The 24,184-nt window shown below is 35.7% G+C and overlaps 1 protein-coding gene across 4 annotated transcripts in view; it reads right to left on the reverse strand.

The window, feature by feature from the left end:
* Positions 1-5,241: 5,241 nt before the first annotated feature.
* Positions 5,242-24,184, reverse strand: part of LOC131076986 (MMS19 nucleotide excision repair protein homolog) — a 338,109-nt gene continuing 319,166 nt past the window's right edge. For 3 of the 4 annotated variants that reach the window (XM_058014340.2, XM_058014342.2, XM_058014343.2), the window contains 4 exons: positions 23,460-23,540; positions 23,271-23,350; positions 22,961-23,131; positions 5,242-6,050 (listed from right to left, as the gene is read on the reverse strand). In XM_058014340.2, coding sequence (XP_057870323.2) covers positions 23,110-23,131; positions 23,271-23,350; positions 23,460-23,540 — 183 coding nt within the window. In that variant the 3' untranslated portion in view covers positions 5,242-6,050; positions 22,961-23,109. The remainder of the gene's footprint in view (positions 6,051-22,960; positions 23,132-23,270; positions 23,351-23,459; positions 23,541-24,184) is intronic. The other variant, XM_058014341.2, reaches the window with a different exon arrangement.

A 24,184-nucleotide genomic window follows, 5' to 3' on the forward strand; every position in this document is an offset into this window, starting at 1 on the left:
TTTGATGCATAGAAAACATGCTAAAATTAACTAGAGTTTATAGTGGTATATTTGAAATTTTATAAATTTAACATATAACTTACTTTTAGGTTTCAATTGCATATGCTTATAATCTTGAACTTGTGATTGACTACCTGTTGAATATATTTGTGACTTTAAAGTTCCATCTAAGGAAATTATTGATAAATGAACTAGAAACTAAGAAAATAATTATTAGTGAAAATTTTTGATTAGATAAATACAAAAAAAAGTTAAATAGTCAATATCCATAGTGTTGTTAATGGACTTTTAAAGTGTTGCATGGAAGAATACAAAACATATTCATAGTTAATATCCATTTTTTATTTAATTAAATTTGTTGATTATGAATTGTCATGTAGACAATGAATGATAAGCTTCTCAAGGTAATAACAAATTTTTAAGGGAAGTGTTGTCCTCATTTTTGTTTCCAAAAATGAAGGACCATAACATGAATTTTTTGTGAAAAATGAAAAAAATTACTCTATGGCATGCTTCTCGAGGCAAAATTTTGACTAATCCTTGGACTGACTTAATCCTCAGTCTATCCTCAAACTACGTTTCAAATTTCGTCACATTTTGGGTTCGTTTGCTATGTCTTTCTTTCAATTTCAAGTTTTAAAATCACGACTATAGATGGAGAATTTTCTTCAAACTGCAAGTTTTAATGATGTTCATTGTTTTGGTCTTTATAGGGAAATTTTTAGCTTATTACATGTGCATATGAGAATTGGATGCTATGGTGGTCAACCATATATGCTTCCTAGATACCCGACTGACAAGATCATTCTTATGGAGTTGGGAAGACAGATCACGGTTGTCCACACTTTTCAATCTGCTAAACACAAGGTTGGAATGGGGATCTCTACCACAAATCCACTGAAAATTGGCTGGTATTCCCTTGTCACATTTGTGAAAGCTTAAGGCCATGGAGACTGAATTGTAGGAAATCGAGCTCAAAAAGTTTAAACCTAGAGCTGATTTTGATTACAGGGGTATGAAGGAGAAGATGAAGAAATCCTTTGTGCATGTGCATCGCATTGAGGACATCTGGGTAGATCTCCGCACAAAAGCCGAAGTTCTGAAGATGGATTACTACAGGCTCACTGTTGAGTAAATTGTTGATTTGAACTTGGTGGATATCCCACAAGGGATGATTGATGAGGGGCACATACTTGATCCTGAATACATTTCTCAGAGGGTTGAGGAAGCTCCACTTCCTTTGATCCAATGGTCACACAAAGAGTAAATATCCATCCTTGAGAGATTTCAGCCTATCTTGGCTAACACTAACGCATGGTTGAAAAATAGTGTTGTTAGACTTATAAAAAACAAGGTTGGAAAAGAAGATTCTATGGGGCCTCTTGGACGTAAGTCTAAGATTCAGGTTGACAACAAAGAAGGTGCATCATCTTCGAGCACAAGAATCAAGTTGCGAGTTAGTCGTGCAATAGTGCTTCCTCCCAAAGAGATGACAGTTCGTGGGAAAAAAAAATCACGATTTCATGTTCAGGTGATCGATTTGGATAATCCAGAAGAAGGGCAACAATCTGATGATGCTCCTAAGTCTCTAGTTTCAGACTCGCCTCATGAGATCATTCCTCCAATTTCCATTGAGACGCCTCTTTCTCCTCCTAATTTGCTTGTATATGAATCTCCTCAGAATGTTATTCCCATTTCAGCATACGAGCCATCTCCTGATCATCAACAAGAGACTGTGTTGGAAATTCCTAAGGATATTCCTATTTGCATCCAGTTATCAAAAATTGATACTTCCACTTCTGATTTTGAAGAATTTATGAGGTAATCTATCTGCCCGTTGGTAACTGAGCAAAACGTGGTTGCTGTCCAAACAAATATTCCTCCCAGGATGACCATGGTGATTCAAACAGAAATTGCTTCTCCTTTGCCTACAACTGCTACTGAAGGGAAGTTGATGACTTAGCCTCCATGACTTAGTTCTTTTACCCCAAAAAGGAAGAAGCAAGAAATCTCACCTGATGCCTTTGATTATCAACAACTGAAACGGTCCAGATCCAAAGTTGCCAAGAAAGCCAACACTATCTCCAAAGTAACTGTTGACAACAACAAGATGAAGGTAGCTGAAATTGTAGAAACCTATTGCAGATAAGCCACTTGAGGAAATGTCAACTGCCGATTATAAGGTTACAAGGATAGAGTTGGGTAAATAGACGCATGAAGTCATTAAACACGATGCTCACTTTTTTGTTGCTTTGTTGGTGCAAAAGTGTGATGAGCTTCTAGCAAAGAAAGACAAACTAGAAGATGAAAACCAACAACTTATGGCAATCGTTCATAAAATCACGAAACCTGTTGTTGAAGGGAGCAAATCCATAGGTTCTTCTAGTTCTCAAGAATCGATTCGTGGAGTGGAAAGGGCTGCTTAGAAGGTACAAGCACTAGATTCCTGGGTTGATCAGCTTCATGATCTATGTGCACGGGTAATGAAAGACATTTTCCAGATGATGTCTAAGTTAGAGACCATTGAGGAGAAACTAGATCAGACCTCTAATGCTTTCAAAAAGAATCTGCAAAGTGTTGAAGAAAGTTTGACAATCTGAAGTACCATGCCCCAACAACAACTGAGTGTTTTGCAGGAGCATGCCATCATCTCTTCCAAGATCATGTACTTAGAATTTGAAAAACTCCTGAAAAACAAGGCCCTTGTTCTTAAATCCCTCATTGAGGGGATTGGTGATGCAAAGAGATTCCGGGGTGAAGTTTTCCGAGATATTGTTTCACATTGTGAAAGGGCCTTTTGCAACATAGTAAGTCAAGATGGAGAGCTGATTCCAGAAGAAGTTCTTACTGATTTACAGATGATGATTCATAATAAATGGAGGAGCGAACAATTCTCAACCGTTTCAATTCAAATATTGATGAAACATCAAACTTTTTTTCATGAAATCCAATCTATCCTGGATAAAAACAACTTTGTGCTCCTTCCGTGTCATGACACTATTATGAAGACAATGGTTGTTGTCAAAAACACCTATGAACCGAATCCCGAAGAACTACAAACAAACATCCAAAAATTTAAAAGATTCATGTCTTCACATGATGCAACTTAAGTGTTTTTCAACACTTAGTTGTATTTTTCCACTTTTGTAATCTTTAATTGTAATTTTGTTTTGACAAGTTACATGTAAAAGTATTTTTTGTAAAGTGCAAGTTACACATTACTTGCACTTTTGTTATTACATGTAAAGCAATTACAAGTTGTGTCCAATTAAGATTGTAGTTGGAATAAGTCTTAGTTAGTTATTGAAATCTTAGTTAGTTATTGAGTAAGTCTTGATGGTTGAGAGAATCTCTCAAGTTAGTTAGAATCCTCCTACCTTTTTTTTTCAGGCTCCTCTTCTATAAATATTTGAGGGGTTTATTGTAATCTTTATCTTTTGGAAAGCAAACAAAAACTTTGCCAAATTTACAACAAATAAGTCTTTGAGCTTTCATGTGTAAATTCAAGAATTGAAAGGAATAAAAAGAAATTGCTCAAGCTTTGAGTCTTTGTGCTACATTTTTGAGCTAGTGTTCTATATTATCTTTCTTGCAAGTTGGCCTAAAAAGCTTAATCACATATGATTTGCAGTCTTTGTGCTGCAAGTAGTTGAGTTTAATATAAATTAAAATAAATATTTTGTTGAGAGACACTGCAAGTCTTTGTGCTTTCACTTGTTCTTAGGAGAATTTAGGAATAGATTTTGTGGAAAATACCTGTGAGTCTTTGAGCTTACACTACTTCTAATTGTTTTAAAGAAGAAAAGAATAAGAAATTCCAGTCTTTGAGCTGTTATAACTTGTCCTTTATAGCATTAGTATAGAAAAGGGTATATAAAACTTCATATAATCAAGTCTTTAAGCTTGATATTGTCGTCCCGTCCCGAAGAAAGTGACAGAAGTCTTTGCGCTTTCAAGAAACTTCATTTCTTTTCTCTCATTTCATTTGAAAGTGGTTACTGCTGTTTATATTCAATTGCTATCATTTTCTGTGAAGAAAAAAGGATATTGTCTTTCTTGAAAGAAGAAGAAAGATTGTTGTCCCATCCTATTTTATTTTCAAAGTTGTAGTTAGATAGGGGGAGCCTTCCCTTAATTAGGAGAGTTTTACTCACGTGTTGTAGTTGAAACCACAATTTTGTATATTTCTCCAAGTGTACAAAATTTTCAACCAATAGGAAGAAATATAATGAAACTTCTACCTAGATGTAAAGGAAAAATTAAAAATACATAAAATGATATTTATGAGAAGCAACACTATGTTGCCAATAAGTGGATCACTTCTAATAAACCAAAGAAATTGAATGGCTATGCAAAGATCTAAAATTGTAAGAAATTCCAGTTAATTTAAATGGATTTTTCTGTCCCTGTATTTGAACGCTACTTAAATAGAATATACTTAATACGCATTAACAAAAATGACATGACCTAGAAAAAACTAGGTATTCTAGTTGACTAGATGTTTTTGAAGTGAAAGCCGCAAGCGCCACTTGTCTCTAGTACTTGTTTAAAGGATAGAGAGGACTTACAAAGGGGTCTGCGTACAATAGATTAATATATTTGTGGGGATACTGTTTATGAACTTTGAATAATTTTGATAGACTTCTGATTATTAAATACAAAATGTTGGTCAACTTTGGTAGGCCAAAAAAGGTATTGAATCTTTTGGGAATTGCTTTCAACGTAGCATATATGATAATAGAGGATCTCAGTAATGAAACACAGGGTGGAAACAAGAGTTTGAAAAGAACAAGTTCATATTTTGAGTGCTTTTAAATTGAAGTCGAGTTAAAAAAGAATTTATATTTTAAATCAACTTTTCAAGTCATACTTTGTAATCAAGAAGACAATGAGGAAAACATAGTTTCAAATGAAAACAAGTTCAAAATTTTGAAAAATGTGTTCAATTTGTGGAGATTTCAGACTTCCATAAGCCATAATATAAAGGAAACAATTATTTATTGATAAAATCTAATAAAAAAATTTATTGCACTTATGTTCTCTTAGTACAATATGAAGTATTGATGATGCAATAAAATTCTTCTTTACACAAGTTCCATTCTTAAAAAAACACTTCTTTTATTTATTTTGATACTTTATTCTTATATTTAACAACTAAAAAATTTAAATAATTATTTGCCTTGCAACAAATTGGGTCCCAAACATAAATACCTATCAACATTTTCTATCAGTAAAAGTAACTCAGTTAATGTGTAGCTTCATATACATATGAATATCTGTTTCTTTATGCATCTCTCTTATTTTTGCGAACTACCAATGAAGATATTAATTATACAATATTTTGTGCCAGGTAATTACTATTGGTAAATGCTTTGGCAAGACAATGAGTATCATAAAGCGTTTGCTTTAACATTATAATTTAATGAATCCGTCATAAAGAGCCTAGAAGCAAATTTGATATAGCAAGGCCTCACATGGAAGTGGGTGTTCATTTTTCTTGTATCTTGACGACTTTTACTATGATATCTTGGAAGCTCGTGGTTTGCATCTTTTCTTACTACATCAATAACATTAGTGATCTCAAAGTAATCACATATGTTAGCCCATCCTTTCCATAGTAACTCCCGTAATTTACTGAATCTAAAGTATAAGCTAAACTCCTGTTTCTTAATATATACAATTTCAACAGATAAGAACAAGATATATTAACATCCATGAATGATAAAATAAGGTAAACATGACTCAAAAGTACACATTGGAAAATAGGAGTGCGAAAAGTGACTCCAAGAAGACAGAAAAAATAGATCTTTACTCAATCCTGGGTAAAAGAAGACAAACAAAAGAAGGGTAAACCTTACACAAATCAGTATGTACACAGTCAGTACAAAACAAAATAATCTTGTAAGCCTCTGCTGAAAAAGAATCATCAATAGAAACAAACAAAAGCAGGCTGATGAAGAACAAGGATTTAGTCTGCATTTGAATTGGGACAAGAAGGGCCAGCATCTACCTCAAATCATCATGCAAAGCGCCAACATAAGGAGAATAACCTGCACTCAGAAATCAAATGATGTCAATGGTGAAATATAATATCTTCTAGCCATTCATTGCGCTACAGGCCCACAATATTCATTTATGGAATGCTCAGTATGACTTATCTATGTACGAAATTGTAAATGCTTATGTACTGTGCCCAATTTGATAGGAAAAAGATCAAAAATCATAGCTGAATAAATATGTTTTATTACTCACTAAATAGTGGGAAAATTCTGGAAATGGAGAACAAGTTGCACACATCTTATGATAGGGAAAATCCTAAGAAACTGAATCAGTCATTATGATACATCATAACTTAATCTTCAGCAGATAACAAGACTCTTATCCACAAAATGGCATATCATTGTGCTTGCAAGAAGAATTCAAATAGAGCACAATTTTATTAATGAAGGCTTTTCCAACTTGATGTGTTTCTACAGATGACTTGAATCAGAACCATATCAAACCAGGCAGAGCTTTTCTAAAGTAAAATATTGGATCAATGTGTTGGCAATTGTCCAAGATCTAGCCAGAATATGTTATAACCACAGGAAAATTTCTTCTTGGAAGCATAGCAAGAGGGGTACAAAGAAAGGTCAGTATTGTTGTCAAGAGTTTGTAAGAGACATTAATCTTCTCATAGACCACCTTGCCCACATACCTAGACATGATGTGTCATTGTGCAAATATGTTAAGTTGGAGACTATGCAAGAGGTGAAAGTACAATTGGAGTTCTTAAGAAATCTAAAGAAACAAAGAAATTATATTAATATCCAGGAATGGCCAAAGGTAGGTCAATGGGACTTGAGAAAAAAGCATTATCGTTTATACCTAGGTTACTGGGTTCAGTCCCCTAGAGCCCTGGTACTGGTCCGGGGTTTTGGTCCGGTCGTCCTATGGTCCGGACATGGTCTGTGATTCACATGCCTGGTTCGGACCAGGTCAAACCCAAGAGGACCCAGGTCAAACCCAAGGGTCTGACAACCCAAAAATGGTTTTTTTTCTTAATTTTTTTTTTTTTTTGAATTCCACCACATAAAAAATTAAAATATAACCCTAAAAGTGAGTTTTAAAATATTAACTTGGCTCATGTCACACAAGCAACATGACTACAAGCAAGGGGAAACGAAGATGTGCGATATAGAGCCAGAGCATACTGATTTGGATGCTTTCACTTCTCAGCTTGTTGCATTTGATGACTCAGATAGCGAGCAAACTTAAAGTGCAAGTGCAAGTGTAAGTGGCATTGGCATTGGCATTGGCATTGATTCATCTAATGTCAATGTCAATGATGAGGAGGAGAATGAGGATGATGAATTAGAGAATCCATTTGATGATCAAACTTTTAATTGTTGAAAGTTGAATCAATGATGCTTGAATATTTTATCATTTTGATATTAAACTTGATGTATATGATGCTGTTATGGTATGATCATGATGCTATGATTACAAATTTATGTATATATATATATATATATAATTTACATGTTTTTGTACTAATGAACCCAAACGAACCCAAACCCCTTTTCAAAATTTTGGTGTACCGGTTCTTCGAACCCCAACCGGTAACTTAGGCTTATACAATAGAGAGATCTAGGAAGACAAACCTAGAAAAATCCCACCAAGGGAAGAGAGAAAAAAAGAAAAAAAAGCAAAACAACAGGGGACCAAAACAAGTGGTAAGGAAATAGGTATAAATAGCCAAGAAAGGGGAACAAAAACTGTGAAGAGCAGAAAGCAGCCATAGAGGAAGATTGAAGATCAACAAGTATCACTGTCTGGACTAGAAATAATAGTCACCAATGCCATTGTTAATCACTGTGAAGGGGCCAAAACAAGATCTAATGATGCTCATCAAGGGATGCTGATTGGGAAAGGTACCCCACTTAGGATCACACCTAACATCCAAGGGTGAAATAGCACATGCAAAAGTTAAGAAGCTCATAATTATGCACCCATCCTTGTGGCCGGAGAGGCAGCCAGAGGGGAGATCTAAGTTGATGAGAGGAAGTTGGGGCATATTGTTGCGAAGAATTAGGACCATGCTGTTGAGGGAGAACCTCTTGAGCAGAAGCTGTGAGAGATATTCCACCAGCCTATTTGTGCCTATTTGAGAGGTAATGATATCCGTATCCTTATTAGGGCTACTGGTCTCTTGGATGTGCCTAAAAGGAGGTGATCAACTTGGTAGCTCTTGAATCTCGAGAAGCCACATGTAAGGATTTGTGTTGAAGGGTGATGGCCTTCTAGACATGAAGAGCCAAACACTCTTGGTCTGAAATTCTGAAAATCTAAAGAAAGCATAGAGATTATTTTCTAGGTCCTTGTATGGACAATGCCGCAATAGCATCTACTATGGTTCTCATAATAAATTGGGAGCATACCCTCATTTGACCAAGGGGGAGAGAACCTCAAGCTATGTGCCATGTATCCAATGATGTTGAAGATAGTGAGGGAAGGAAAGTATATTGTCTTTGACTTGTAGAAAATGCTCAGCACAACAAGAAAGCTTTGGGCTAAGTGGCACAGGAGTGGAAGTCCACGTGTCTAGAATGTATTGTTTGTGAATGTCCCTTCTAGTAGCTCTAGTGATGGTCTGCTTTGAAGGAAGGAGTCCGCGAGAAGTGTCCAAGGAACACATGAAAGGTGGTAATTTATGAATAGAGAAGTCAATGAAATGGAGCAAGGTAGATTCTGAGTACCAATACTGCTAGCACCGAACTGGACTTGGTGTGGCAATCCTCTCAAAAGAGTGAAGAAGCAAATACAGACATCTTTCAAGATCAAAAGTAGAGTCACCCATGGATCTAAGGTACCAAGGATAAGGCAAAACTTGTGTCTTATGATTCTTGAATACTGAAAAAGTAGGTTCTAGTCCTATTAGGCCTTGAGCTCATTATTCAAAGAGTTGGTTTGTATCATGTAGTGCTCCCAATTCCCAATCAACATTGGAAAACATGGGTTGAAACAAAAACAAATACATGGCAGAAAGAAGTGCAGTTGGTGACATTTGGTATTTTTGCAACATTCTCTTCAATTCAGCAAGGTAAAATTTTGATTTTTTATCTCATTTTTGATGTATATTCTAAATTTTTACTTTCACAGTTTTATTTTTTATTTGAATTCTTCAATTTGATTTTTTTTAATTTAATTCTGAATTCATTTTGGTGTTTTAGGTCCCCTTATTGGCAAGCATTGATTGATGCGAATGTTGTGATTAATTGGGGATTCTAACCCCCTTCTATATATGATCTATGGAAACTAATTTTGATGGAGAAGGTAGCTGATGTACAGCTAATCCTTGATGAACAACAGGCTATTTGGAGGAATAAGGGCTTCACTATCATCTTTGATGAGTGGACTAATAGGAAAAAGAATGTACTGCTGAACATTTTAGTTTTCTTCAGGTGACACAATCTTCTTGAAGTTGGTTGTGTAATAATCACCCTAGAATTTTATTTTATTTTGCCAATGAAAATCAACAACATAATTTGCAAATAGAGGTATATCTCTGTCATAAAGTGAGATACAAGAAACCAGCGTTCATATAACTGCTGTTGTAATTGTTTTGATGGGAAATCATTGACACAGAGATGCCAATACATGTAATGAACAAAATAGTAAGATGCCCACCAAGGAATACCTCAAATGTAGGATGAAAATAGACTGATACAGATCTCTACACCACTATAAATGAGCTTCTACAGGGCTGACATGACTCTGCATGAAGTTACAGGTCTTCTGTCCAGTGTTGCAGGTCAAAACACGAAGGAAAGTATCCTTCAAACCCCTTTAACTTCATATAGAATACCCCCAAAGGTTCCCAATCACTTCACAGACTTCCAGCACTCCATATCAATCTCAAACTGGTGAGGCAAAATCAACTTACAGGTCTCAATAATGACTGATACAGGGCTGCAGGTCCGATATGACCTCTATTGCAGGTCAAACAACAATGAAACTCTTCAAAACCCCCACCAATCTTGGATAGATCACTTCCAAAGAACTCCCAGCAACCTCGCACATACCCAGGACTATTAAACAACCTCAAGATGTCAATTGACCAGTAATTTGCAGGTCTGAATCACCTTTTTTGTCATACCCATAATCAATAGGTTGCTGAAACAGGAGCGACCAGCATGTAATAATAACCATTTGCTCATAATCTCATTTGTTCAACAGAGAAATGATTGGAAATGATCACCAAGAGCTGGGTGCCTCCCATTCTGAATAGCACCAATATCCTCAGTGCCTCAGCCTAGAAGTCTCATGCTAGCCTTTCCTGGCACACTATGTAATGGTACAACACCTTCAAGAAATTCATACAACTTGCCAACTGCTTGTAAGTCTTTTCAAAGGGGAATGGCCAGCTATGAAAAACTCAATGAATGCAACCCAAATGAATTTTGAACCCTTCATCAACTTTCCAAGTACATGTTGATGTGTCTAAAATCGTCGAACTTGCGACTTCATCTGGCCAACGCAGAATAGAATGTACTCGTTGAGTATCCTATCCTCTCTTGAGATAAGGAAATCCCTAATGCTGTTTTTTGTTTGATCAAAGGGGACAACCTCAAGGTTTTGATTGTCAGGTCTTGACTGTGGGATTACTCAGTGGTCGATGTGATATGCTGGGAGCAGAAGGGGACTTACGATTTGCAACAAGCTGGTTTGCTATGATTCTCGAATTACGTAATAAAGAGCAAAAGGAAAGGGTTAGGAGATCTAAAACTAACAACACGGGTATGTAGGTAGACGGATTCAACATAACCAATTCCTGCTTGGCCAAAATAGCTCACAACCTTGCAAGAACGATGCAATCTTCAAAGGGACTTGGAAGATTTTTAGACTGGAGATGCACGGCTAAGCACCCAATTTTGACATAGCTCAAATGGACACCTGCAATTGAACTAAGCACAATTAAAGGCTCAAGTTAACCATACAAAAGGATACACAATCAGTGAATCCTCAATGGTATGAGCCTGAATCTATCAAATACTTGCACACCCAAAATAGAAAGATCTATCTAAAATGCTGAGCGAAACCATACAAACAGGATGAAAACAAGACAATAAACACCAAATCAATGTCTATATATTGATTTCAACTGCCTATTACAACAATTTCTGTAGCATCTCTATGCTACTGCTTAAAATCTAACCTATTCTAACTCTAAAATCTAACTCTCTCACCAGAGTCTAACTATTTAACAAAAATCTCTAACTATCTAACCCTTTACAAAAGAAAGGCCTCTGCCTTTTATAGATTTTACAATACGAACCAAAGGCTAGGATTAACTGCATCCAAGGGTCCTGATCTGCCTTCCAGAAACTAGCAGCCCTAACCCATGCCCATTAAATTCTCACTCATCCATTCAACCACAATTTCAACTACCTGCCACTATTTGGCTTCAATTTGAGTCTATCCGGTAGTTGGACATAACTATCCACAACTGACTTGTTTCCCCTTTCTTTCAAAATATCTGAGTGGGACCTACAAGAAGTTTTACAATAAAACAATTTCAGCTTTTTAGAAATTGAATTCCTAGAATTAAATCCAGCTGTGTGCTTTTTCTCGAGAAGGCATAAACTTGTAGCATTTAGAGTGTTCTTTGATCTTTGGTCCCGGTGGTGGACTTCATCTTTGTTCAGCGGCATGGTTCCCAATGTTTGGTTGCTCTCGCGCTCCTGCAGCGCATTCCACATCTTTTTTCTTTTCCAGTCTTCAGCGCCTGGCCTTGATTGCGATCCTTCGATTTGCGTTTCAGGTCTTTCTCTTGGTTCTCTAATGACGTCCTACGACCTGCGAACGATCAATTTCATTTCAATAAATCAATTTGAAAAATTGATTAATTTAATTTAACAAATATTAAAATTTAATGCCTGGAGAGCCATTTGAAAATTCCCCAAGTTTTAACACTTTTACTCCTTCCGCGAATTTAGTTGTTCCTAGGAATTTCGGGCTAGAGGGGCATTCGAAAAGTTTTAAAAACTGACATTTTCACCCCTTAATGGTGAATTTCAGGATTTTGGGCACTTTTGCAAACTTTAAAAACTTTGACATTCTCACTTAAAGGTCCAAATTTCGGCCCTTTGAGGCATTTTGCCAACTTTACCTTTTTCTCACATTTTCACTTAAAGGTCCAAATTTCAGCCCTTTGAGGCATTTTGCCAACTTTACCTTTTTCTCACATTCTCACTTAAAGGTCCAAATTTCGGCCCTTTGAGGCATTTTGCCAACTTCAACTTTTTCACATTTTCACTTAAAGGTCCAAATTTCGGCCCTTTGAGGCATTTTGCCAACTTTACCTTTTTCTCACATTTTCACTTAAAGGTCCAAATTTCGGCCCTTTGAGGCATTTTGCCAACTTTACCTTTTCTCACATTTTCACTTAAAGGTCCAAATTTCAGCCCTTTGAGGCATTTTGCCAACTTTACCTTTTTCTCACAATTTCACTAAAGGTCCAAATTTCAGCCCTTTGAGGCATTTTGCCAACTTTCACTTTCTCACATTTCCACTTAAAGGTCCAAATTTCGGCCCTTTGAGGCATTTTGCCAACTTTACCTTTTTCTCACATTTTCACTTAAAGGTCCAAATTTGGGCCCTTTGAGGCATTTTGCCAATTTCGGACCTTTTAGGTGTTTTGCCAATTTCGAACCTTTTAGGCCTTTTGCCAATTTTGGACCTTTTAGGTGTTTTGCCAATTTCGGACCTTTTAGGCCTTTTGCCAATTTTGGACCTTTTAAGTGTTTTGCCAATTTCGGACCTTTTAGGCCTTTTGCCAATTTCGGACTTTTTAGGCCTTTTGAAAATTTTCAAATTTTACTGCGTTTTCACCAAAAAAGTGTGAGTTTCGGCACTTGGGTGAGTTTTGGGAAAGCCTTGAATGATTTTCAGGCAAATGGCGTATTTTGCTAGTTTTCAACTTCTGGAGTTTCGCGAACTTGAAGACTATGGACAATTTGATTTTTTAACCATAGCAAACTCGAGTGATTTGGCTTTGAGGTATGAAAGGTATTTGCAAAAGCATCCATTTCTCCCACACAGGCAAACAAAAATTAGGGGGGGGTCCCCTGTCAACTAACGGGGTGTGTGTGCGAGCACAACAGTACACATGTATGGTCAGCTACCTGGCAAACTCCAAACCCTCAAACTCTACAGCCAGCCACTAGTAAATTCCAAATCACCCAAAAATCCCCAACAAACTCTGCAAACGACAAACAATCAAGACCCAAAATACCTGCAAACTCAGAACACATCAGATACCTTCATGCTAAAACCCCAAAATCTGGACTCTATTGAAGCACAGTGTGATTCTTGAATAGAACCACTCCAACTAGCTCGGGATTATCTTTCAAATCCAAAATTAGGAATCCAATGAAGGTTTTCATCCTTAAAAAATCATGGAAGAACACAAAGGTTCGATATGACAAGATAACATAAGAAATCTTCAGCATATGCATAAATGAGCCTCAACACCTCCTTTACTAGCTTTTTGGAGGGAATTTGCAACATAAAAATTATAATAATTCATTTTCCCTAAAATATGACCTCCTTTGAAATAAGAACAACATTTCATGTGCAAAGACCCCCTTCACTAGGTATCCAAATTTCAAAACACTTTATCAACTTTTCTATGAGCTATTACACTAAGTTGGCCTTCTAAAAAATATTTCTCAACTTTAGATAACATTAACAAAATATTAATTAATTAATGAATGACTCACCCAAGTTGTGGAAAGCACATAAATTGAATCAAAATCAAACTTTGATCACATGGGGATGACATTAAAGATGTAGGATGATGATCAAAGCCAACTAAGTAACTAAAAATAGACATTCTCTTCAAGAAGTTTGAAGAACACACTAGGAGGCCAAAAATACTTTTAAAGTGTCACTGCGATCCAAAATGCCAATCGAGCTCAATGCCATATTCAGATGCCAATAAAAATTGAATTTGGATCCTCCAAAAAGTTTGGAGTTTTCCCTAACACACTCAAAAGCTTACAAGAAAACATAGAGATTGGCCAAAAGCTCACAAAACAGTATTTCGTAAAATAGGGACATTACAAGTTGATTATTCATAGAAAAGAAAAAATACAAATTATTTTTCATTTTGGAAGAATTTTTTGCATGTGTAGGAAAATATAGCACAAATAATCATTGAGAATGCAGCCAATTGTGTTGTTGTGGATGGATTACTAACGGAGAGATATCATAGCAATTTTTGGACTCCTCACTCAGCACATTGCACTAATGCTCGAGGGCATTGGTAAACTACAGTGAATTAGGCCAATTGTGGAGTATGACCAAAACTACATATATGTTTATAATAATGCTTGGTTTTTCTCTTTAATGAGAAAGTTCACATAAAATAAGGAGCTGATCTTACCTGGTGGCATTCTTTTTACAACCTCATTAAGCAACTTGCAGAATTTGCTACAAACAAAGGCTTCTTTCAAGCAAATGTTTATTAGCACGCAATGGAGCTAGTCTTCCTACACAAAGATGAATTTGGTATCGATGTGGTATTTGATGAGACCCATTTTTGAACTCTTGCAGAGAAGATAACAGATGCAATTCTTAAATTTTTTATTTGAATGTACAGAAATTTTATTCTTTTTTCATTTACAAATTAAGGCTTAAGTCTAGAGTAACTAGAGTTCTTTTATAATTATTTGATTTTTTATAGGTGATTGAGTTGCTAGATTCTCTCCTTCCTATAGTTGATGGGGAAAAAGCTATCAATGGGATACATTTATGAGAGTATGGACTAAGCCAAGGAACATATTAAATTTTTCTATGACAGTGTGGTGGACAAGTATGGGCGCATTTGGAATACTAGAGATGAACATTGGATAAGAGGACTTCATAAGCAACTTTATACTTTGCATAACTCATCAATCCAACCTTCGAATTTCCTGAGCTTTGAGGTTAAAGGAGGTTATGAGAGGCCTCTAAGTGGTCTTTGAGGCTAAAGGACCAAGTCCACAATTGAGAACAAAGATCATTTTCAAGATGAGATATGAAAAAAAAACACTAGGGAGTAGGGATCTCTTCTCTTCAGATATGCAGTCAACCACGTCAACTTACAAGCTACATAAAATTTGCATGCTTTGTACGACTGATTTGAATATTTGATATTCAATGTTGCTATTTTAGTAATTGTAGATCTTAAAATATCCTAACTTATTGTTTAGGTGCATGGTAGGAAAATTTCATCTCTAAAATGCCCAAGTTTCAAAGGACTACGGTTTGAGGGTTGAACTAACAATACAACACTTTGGATTGTGAGAACCATTGAGTATGTTTGAATGCATGCACTTGAAAAAAATGTAGTAGATTGTCAATACAAATTTGCAAACATTGAATGACTTTGCATTTGTAAATTATAACTTGCGCCTCTGCCACAAGAAGATTATAAGAGTAAATGAAGAAATAGTCCATGTTGAATTGGAGTACGATCTTGCATTGGAGTGGGACATCATCCTTATTTACAAAAGAGGGGTATGTGTGGATTGACTAAGCTGGTTATGAGGTAGGGCTTGTAGTGATGGCAGAGGCAGAACAAACTGGTATAACTAGAGAAAAAATATCTTGTGAAAACAGAGTGGCTATAGTTGTTTCTTTGACATACACCTCACAAGCTCCAATAATCTTTATCTAATTCTTGGAGGAATGGCTCTTCTCAACCTTGGGTTGATTTTTCTACATTTTTTTTTTGCTACTGCCATTTTGTGTACAAGAAACCAATTTTAAGCATATCAAGACAACTTTTCTTTCGTATTATCTTTCAAGTTTGAAATTCACAATTCAATGTGACACTTTCAACTTATTTATTTGAGTATACATCTATAATAGATCTAACTGATTTGTTTTTGTGAATATTTTAAGTTAAATTTGATATGAAATGTTGTATAATAAGTTTTTAAATTCATTTTTGTCAATGATTTGTTAAATTTGCCTATTTTTGCTGAGAGTTCCCATCCGACCTGAGTCAATTGAGACAAATATCAGCTTCTCAAATTCAAGTCTCAGTGCCATCAGATAATGTTGATTCTTTAATGGGTGATAGCCCATACTCTTGAGCAGATCTAAAAGTTTATTGCATATAAAATTACTAATATATGAGAGCAAAGGTTTGAAAGAAAACTGTGATGAACACAATTTCTCAAGGGGCTGTCATGTTTGAAATTCACAATTCAATATGGCATTTTTAACTTATTTCTTTGAGCATACATCTATAATAGATCTAATTGATTTGTTTTTGTGTATATTTTAAATTAAATTTGCTATGAAATGTTGTATATTAAGTTTTTAAATTTATTTTTGTCAATGATTTGTTAAATTTGCCTAATTTTGCTGAGAGTTCCCATCCGACCTGAGTCCATTGAGACAAATATCAGCTTCTCAAATTCAAGTCTCAATGCCATCAGATAATGCTGATTCTTTAATGGGTGATAGCCCATACTCTGGAGCAGATCTAAAAGATCAAAAGTCTATCTACAAGATCAATCCATCTTTTATTCCATATAAAGTTACTAATATAAGAGAGCAAAGGTTTGAAAGAAAACTGTGATGAACACGGTTTCTCAAGGGGCATTTCTATCCACAAATGATCCTTCATCATCAACTGTTTCTAACTTTCTAGGTTTGTTGTCACCATTCATACATGGTCACCTTACCATATGAATTGTCTTTTGTTAGTGCCTCTCTCGTAAATGTGTAGCTTACATATATATACATGGGTCAACCTACCTTGTCAAGTGAAGCACTAGATATCTAATTTGGGCAGGAAGAGTGACTCATATTGATTCTCAAAAGCTTCCTCATTTCACAAAGGTGGTATAAATGTCTCCATAGGGCTATCTTCTCATTAACAATGTACTGCCCATATCTATTGAATTTAACTGAGTACATTCATAGCCATAATTGTTAATTGTGCTTTCAATTTATTATTGTTCCAACTAAGCTTAGTGTAAGATTCATACTTTTATATGTCCCCTTAAGGATAGTTTTAAGACTCATGGACTCACCACGGACTCGCGAGTCCATGGGAGCCACGAGTCGACTCGCCAAGGACTCGCGCAGCCCAATTTACATGCCTGAAAACCATTAAAACTCGCTTTTTTTAATTTTTTCAACTCATTTGGCATTGTTTATTAGTTATAGCAGGTTTGTAGGGTTTGAAGGAGGAGAGGGAAGAAGATAAAATCAGCAAAAGAGATCTAGGTAAGGATTTTTTCTCTTTCTTTTTTTTTCATTTGAATCATTTCAATGTTTTGAAAATCCAAAAGATCTTGAAAAACAAGGGGATATGCTGCCAAATTTTTTTCTATTTCCTTTCCTCAGTTATTTCCTCATATTTTTTTCTTGTTTTTGAATGCTATTTTTCCCAAATGATTCATTGTCATTTTTTTTGTTGATTTTCCATAAAACCCTGCTGATTTTTTTTTTTCATGTTAAATCAGCAATGGCAATTTCAACTCCAAGGGCAACCCCAAGGTTAGGAAGACAAAGAGATAAAGCATGGAAATATGGGATTCCAGGAAGCAAAAAGGGGGAGGTCACTTGCACCGAATGTACAAAATGGATGACGGGTGGAATCAATAGATTAAAATACCACCTTGCACAAATACCTGGATATGGTGTGGAGGCATGCCCCAAATCAACTCCTGAGATTATTAGAGAGATCAAGGCCATTCTTGCTAAGAATGATATGCAAAAGGAAGAAAAGAAAAAAACAAAAGAAGCCATGGCAGCTGCAATGAATCCCACATTGTCCACTTCGGGTCCCATTGGTCACACTCGTGGTCGTCAGCCACTTTCATCTTTTGGTGACAATGAGGGTGAGGCGAGTGGCACTCTTGTTAGATCAGACCCTAAATTTTTTGTACCACGCAATGTTCCAGGTGCACAACCTTCACTTGAAGGTACAGGATGGAATAGAGAGAAGCATGAACAAGCACAGATAGCAACTTCAAACTTTTGGTTTTACAATAATCTATCTTTCAATGCAACAAACAATGTGTATTGGGAAGGTTTTGTTAATACATTAACAGTTGCGGGTAAGGGGTTTAAGGCCCCAACAGGTCATGACTTCAAAGAGCCATTGCTAGAGAAAGCTGTAAAAAATACACAAGTTGTGGTTGATGATCAGAAAAGGTATTGAAAGGGAAAAGGATGCAGCATTTTATCTGATGGATGGACAGATGGACAGAATAGGACTCTTCTCAACTTCTTGGTGGCTTCAAATGGTGCAATGGTATTCCTAAAGTCTATTGATGCCTCAAATGAAATAAAAAATGCAGAGACTTTGTGTAATCTGTTGGATGGGGTGGTTCAGGAAGTTGGAGTTGAGAATGTTGTCCAAATTATCACGGACAACGCAGCTGCATATGTATTTGTAGGTAGAATGCTTATGGAGAGGCATCCAACGATTACATGGAGTCCTTGTGCTGCACATTGCTTGGACTTGATGCTAGAGGACATTGGGAAGATTGGATAGGTGAAAAAGGTGGTTGAAGATGCAAGAAGTGTCACCAAATTCATCTACAACCATACTTGGGTGCTTGCTTTGATGAGAAAACACACAAATGGCAAGCACCTTGTGTGACCTAGAGTGACACGATTTGCTAGCCACTTCATCACTTTGCAGAGCATTCTTAGTGCCATTCCTCATCTTAAGCAAATGTTTGTGTCTGATGCTTGGTTGGGGTCTGCATACTCCAAAAGACCTGAAGCAGAGAAGATTGTGAGCATTGTTTTTGATGAAGGGTTCACCAAAAGTGGAGAGGAGTTGACTGTGGTAAGTAACAAACACAAAAGTAAACTTTATACAATCTTGTCTATTTGCTGATTTTATTTTTTAGGGGTTAATTTTGTACTACTTTAAAATTTGTTTTCATTTTTTTAGGTGACAGAACCTTTGGTAAGTGTTCTTCGTATGGTGGATGGAGAGGGCATGCCAATGGGTTCCATATATGAGGCCATGGATAGAGCCAAAGAGGCCATTTCACATTACTATTGTGGAAATACAAGAAAATGTGAAATCCTTTGGTGCATCATTGATTGTAGGTGGACAAACCAACTCCACCAACCGATACATGCCTTCGCCTAATTTTTGAACCCGAAATTCTACTTCTCTGATTCATTTAGGGTTGATGAGGAGGTCATGGAAGGTGTTGTTGCATGCATTGATAACATGGCCCCTGATCCTGAGTTGAGAGACAAGGTTCTTGATGAGTTGAAGGTGAGATTTGACATTTGCAATTGCTCTATCTTTATTTATGAATTTGGAAATGTTCATTATTGAATTTGAGTTTGACACTTTGACTATCTATTTATGAATTTGGAAATGTTCATTGTTCAAGATCTACAAAAGTGCAGAGGGGAGACTCTTCTCATCACAACTAGCAATTGATAGGAGAGGAAAACAACAACCAGATAAAAAATTTAGTTAGTTCAATACTGCATGAAAAAAACTACAAACTTGATTGTTACATTTTTTTCTCAATTCTAATATTTCTAAATGTTTTTTGTAGATTTGTGGTGGGAGAATTATGGTGTTGGCATGACTAATCTTCAAAAGATAGACTTCCGTGTTTTGTCTCAGCCATGCAGTGCTTCTAGGTGTGAACGAAATTGGAGTGTATTTGAGAGCATTCACACAAAGAAGAGAAATAGATTGACACAAAAACGGCTCAATGATCTAGTCTTCGTTCGGTACAACCTTCGTCTTCGAGTTAGACAGGGGGAGGGTGTTTCACATGAGGCCATTGACTTGGATGAAATTGATTCATATGGTGATTGGACCGTGAATGAACAAAATGATGGTGATGATGTCCTGCTTAGCGAAGAAGAAATTGCAGAAATAGAGAGAGGAGCAGCACAAGATGCAAAAGGAGCAAGATTGGATGAAATGGAGGATGAAGATGAGGACGAAGATGAGGACGAGGATGAGGACTTTGACTTTGAAGAAGAATCATCTCACCATTTAGATACCACAACACCCACTGCTACTACTTCTAGCTCAAGGCCTAAAAAATTGAGCTATATTAGGAGAAATACAAGGAGGAAGATGTAGTCTTCTCTTTGGTTTGTTCATTGTTGTTTTTCACATTTGGAGTTAAACATATCATTATATGTAATTTTGTGAACATTTATAAACTTATGCTGCTATTATACATTTTAGAGTTGAAACTATGAGTATGAATGATGAAATTTCAAATATAGAGTGTTTGTAGATCATATGACATGTGTAATGTTTCAATTATGGCTTTTATGTTCTCTAAATTCATTAATTTCTTTATGTTTATTTTGTAAAACTATGGATTTTTTTTTGCCAAGTCCTTGCCAAGTCTTTCGCGAGTCTTTCACTAGTCCGAGTCCGAGTCCGAGTCCAAATTTTTGGTTTGCCGAGTCCGTGGCGAGTCGAAGTTTTAAAACTTTGGATGATGTACAAATTATTTGAACTCATCATTAAACACTTTTCGTCTAATATAATGTCCCTACTTTGAAATATAATTTAATAAATAATAATAATAATAATAATAATAAATTAAGATACAAAAGAATAAATATAAAAATTAAATTAAAATATAAAGAATATAATTAAAAATTGATTAAAGTTAATGAATGGTCAAAAGGCATGAAATGGTAAATTGTGACTCCCTCAAATGTGAGATATAAAAGGGTGAAGAGAACCTCATTTGAGGGGGGGAGAATTTAGAAAATGAGAAGTGTGCATCTGATTTAAATAAGAAGCACACATCTGATTGGGGAAGGTTGTGTCCCTTTCCAAGGGCAGAAAGAATGAAGAGTTGCACTCTTTCAAAGGGTGCTAATGGTGAAAGGGTGTGTCTCTTTCCAAAGGACATACATGATGAAGAGGTGTGAAGGGAAGGAATCAAAAGCATCTAGTGACATCACCATGGATCAGATGAGATCAGAAGTTCAGAACTATTATTAAGTTGCAGGCAGTGACATCCTTGTTCTTGGTGGTATGCACGGGGATGTGTTTAATATGTACGCTTAATATATGAAGCTTGATAATGTTCTTATGCAGAATTTAATAGTAATATTAATATAGACTGCAATATGTATGGCAGTCATACTTAATATATATATATATATATAGAGAGAGAGAGAGAGAGAGAGAGAGAGATCAGACAAATAACAATATTATAATGTAAATTAGAAAAAACCCTTAAGTTAATAACAGTAAGAAGAATATGTTTATATATAATGCTTGTTACTACTCTCAATATTTAAGAAGTTGGGGATTGAGGTGTTCCACAAAGGGGCAGTCTAAATCCAAGCAATAGGTTAAGTCCCAAGATAGGCTGGGGATCAGCAACCCATAAGCCTTGAAGATATAGACCCAAAGGGCTTGGATCTGTAAACTTTGAGGGAACCTATTGTTTTTGGTCTCTAAGTGCTTTGGTAACATACATAGACCCTTCTTAAAACTGAAGTAGTAGCAGGGCCTGATATCTATATTAAGAACTATGAATAATGAAATTAATCATCTAATCAGGAAAATAAATTAGCACTTGTTAATAACTAATAAATTGAAGAATATCAATGACCAGCTTCATGATTAGTCTCTCAATCAATTTCAGTATATTGAAATAGAGTAATTATGGTTAAAACGGGCCTAAACCTAGTAGGGGACATTACATCTAACTTGTCATGGAAGACTAGAAAGTTATATCTGAGGATTTGAAAAATCCAACAACGCTATTTTTGCAACTATGGAATGAGTGCATGAACAATCACCTGTTTCAGCTTAGAGATAAGTTTGAGAGTTTCTATTCTGTCAGGTTCACTTGGGGCACAATCCCAACCTCATCCCTTAAGAATGTTAGACCTTTGCACTCAACAAGTTTTGATCCTTGGTGAGCTCTTTGTAGGCCATTCAACTTCACCAATAGACCAAGGGACACTTCACAATTAAGTTAATTTTAGGTTTGAAGAAACCACTAACTCAAAATAAACTGCTTAGTTATCCGTTGCCATTGATTCAAGAGGAATGCAATCCAATTCAAATGCAACCACAAAGGGAGAACAAGAGGGTGGTGGATGCAACTATGCGAGGATGTCACCATGGAGCCAACACTAGTGAGAGCTCTCAATTGTTCCTTTAAAGGTTGGTGTTTACCGCTACAACTGATAAATTAAATACAAGAAATAATAATGTACATGACAATGCATACCAGACACAGCAATAAATATATCTTTATTCGCACATGCAATTATTACAGAGAAGAGACCAGAGATGGTCAGCCAAGAATTACAATAGACCCGACTATATTGTACTACCTTCCTTGGCGGTACACAATATATTTAAAGAACTTGACGGTTGCCAAGAGGTACACAACTGTCAACCAACCGACACCTAACTACCCAAGAGTGACAACTCAATTAAAATAATTAATACTTACAAATATTACCAAACATAACAATATGCGTTTTATGCCAACTATAGTTGGGATTTAGGTTTTTGTGCTTAATAATCTTCTCCACAAAACAATAACTTTCATTGAGATTTAAAGTTAGATTTTAATATTTAATTTGTCTTCCTATTCTAGACTAAACATGACTTTTGAAATTTACTTCTTGAGAGGACAACCCTTTTGTCGAAATCAAAATAATATACAAATTTCACATGCAGCTTGAAAAGCATTAAAGTCTATTTCACTTGAACAATGTGTTTTCAATTGTTTGAAAACTGAAGTTTAAAAAGCTTTTTAGCATTCACATTTGATACATTAAAAAATGGTACAACCATGCGAAAAGTATTCAAAATAAGCATACAAATAAATAAAATATTTATACAACCAAATTTTTATCTTTGTAAAATTTTTATCTTTGTAATTAGCATGAAAAAATGCATCAAAATGAATGCAGGAAAAGAACACACCTGCAATGAATCCAGGATAGGTATGTGAAAGCAAATCAACATAAGCATTTGAACTTGCTCTAACATGGATGTAATCAATCTGTATTGGGCTTGTAAACTGTGCCAAACAGCTCTTCAATGACGAGAAAGAACCATCTCCTCCAATAAAACTATTTTGATACAAGAGAAGTCCTGCAGCCATAAATAACAAGATAGTATAATAAATTCAGAAACTACAATAGTTATTTTTATAACCTAACTCACAACATATACTACGTATCCTAACATGGTTCCATAATGGATATAAATGGTTTAAAAAATAGTTGCTTACCAAACTCGATGGCACTGCACAGCTTCTTTGCGAATGGCTCTTTTCCTATCATCCAAGGCCTTTGATACTGCTTTCAAGACCTACAAATTTGCATAGGGTCCTTCAAATCTTTAAGGCATTGAACTTTGCTGGAAACATGTTAAAATAGAAACGAGTGTTCATTAGATATGTAAGTACAACAGAGATCACCTGTGTTCTCATTGGGAAAATCCGGGCATAAGGCAATGCTACCATAGCTCCAAGGCACTGCAGTGTTGTTTCTCGAACCATCTGAAGAAAATACAGCCCATTCTCTTAGGGAGAAAATATATCAAAAACATCTGGAACTATGTTATATTTACTACCAATAAATTTATTGCACCCAAAATTATCACCTTAAATATTGTAATTGTGCATTTAAAATTGAAGCTTATTATAAAATATTATTAAACTTCATGATCTTTAGTTTAATTTTATTTTGGTATTAGTGTCAACTCAGCCAAAAATGGGCAAAAGAAATGCAAAATGTAATATGAGCAGGACATACAATAGGATTGTCTAGTGCATCTCCCCTAAGATATACCTGTGAATGTACACATAATAGAGTAACTTGAACAATGAAATGTGATTACGAAAACCATAAAATTCAAACAAGAAGACAAGGATCAAAAAGTGGTACCAAGAAGGAAACCTAGTGCAATAGATGTCAAGTAAGACAATCTTGAAGACACTCTCGTAGAATTTGAGGCAAGGAAACATTAGTAAGTGAGAGCTATGCTGATATCACCAAGACCTCTAAGATGTGAAGATGTGAGGGACACAATTGCAAAAAATTCTAGGGCAATATTTTCTTGAGGATGCTACACATCACAAGGTCAAATCAGAGATGGCCTCTAAATTTGTCACCAATATCCTTAAGATCACATCGGACAAGG

The sequence above is a fragment of the Cryptomeria japonica genome, chromosome 6 (assembly GCF_030272615.1).
Source record: "Cryptomeria japonica chromosome 6, Sugi_1.0, whole genome shotgun sequence".
Taxonomy (NCBI): Eukaryota; Viridiplantae; Streptophyta; class Pinopsida; order Cupressales; family Cupressaceae; genus Cryptomeria; species Cryptomeria japonica.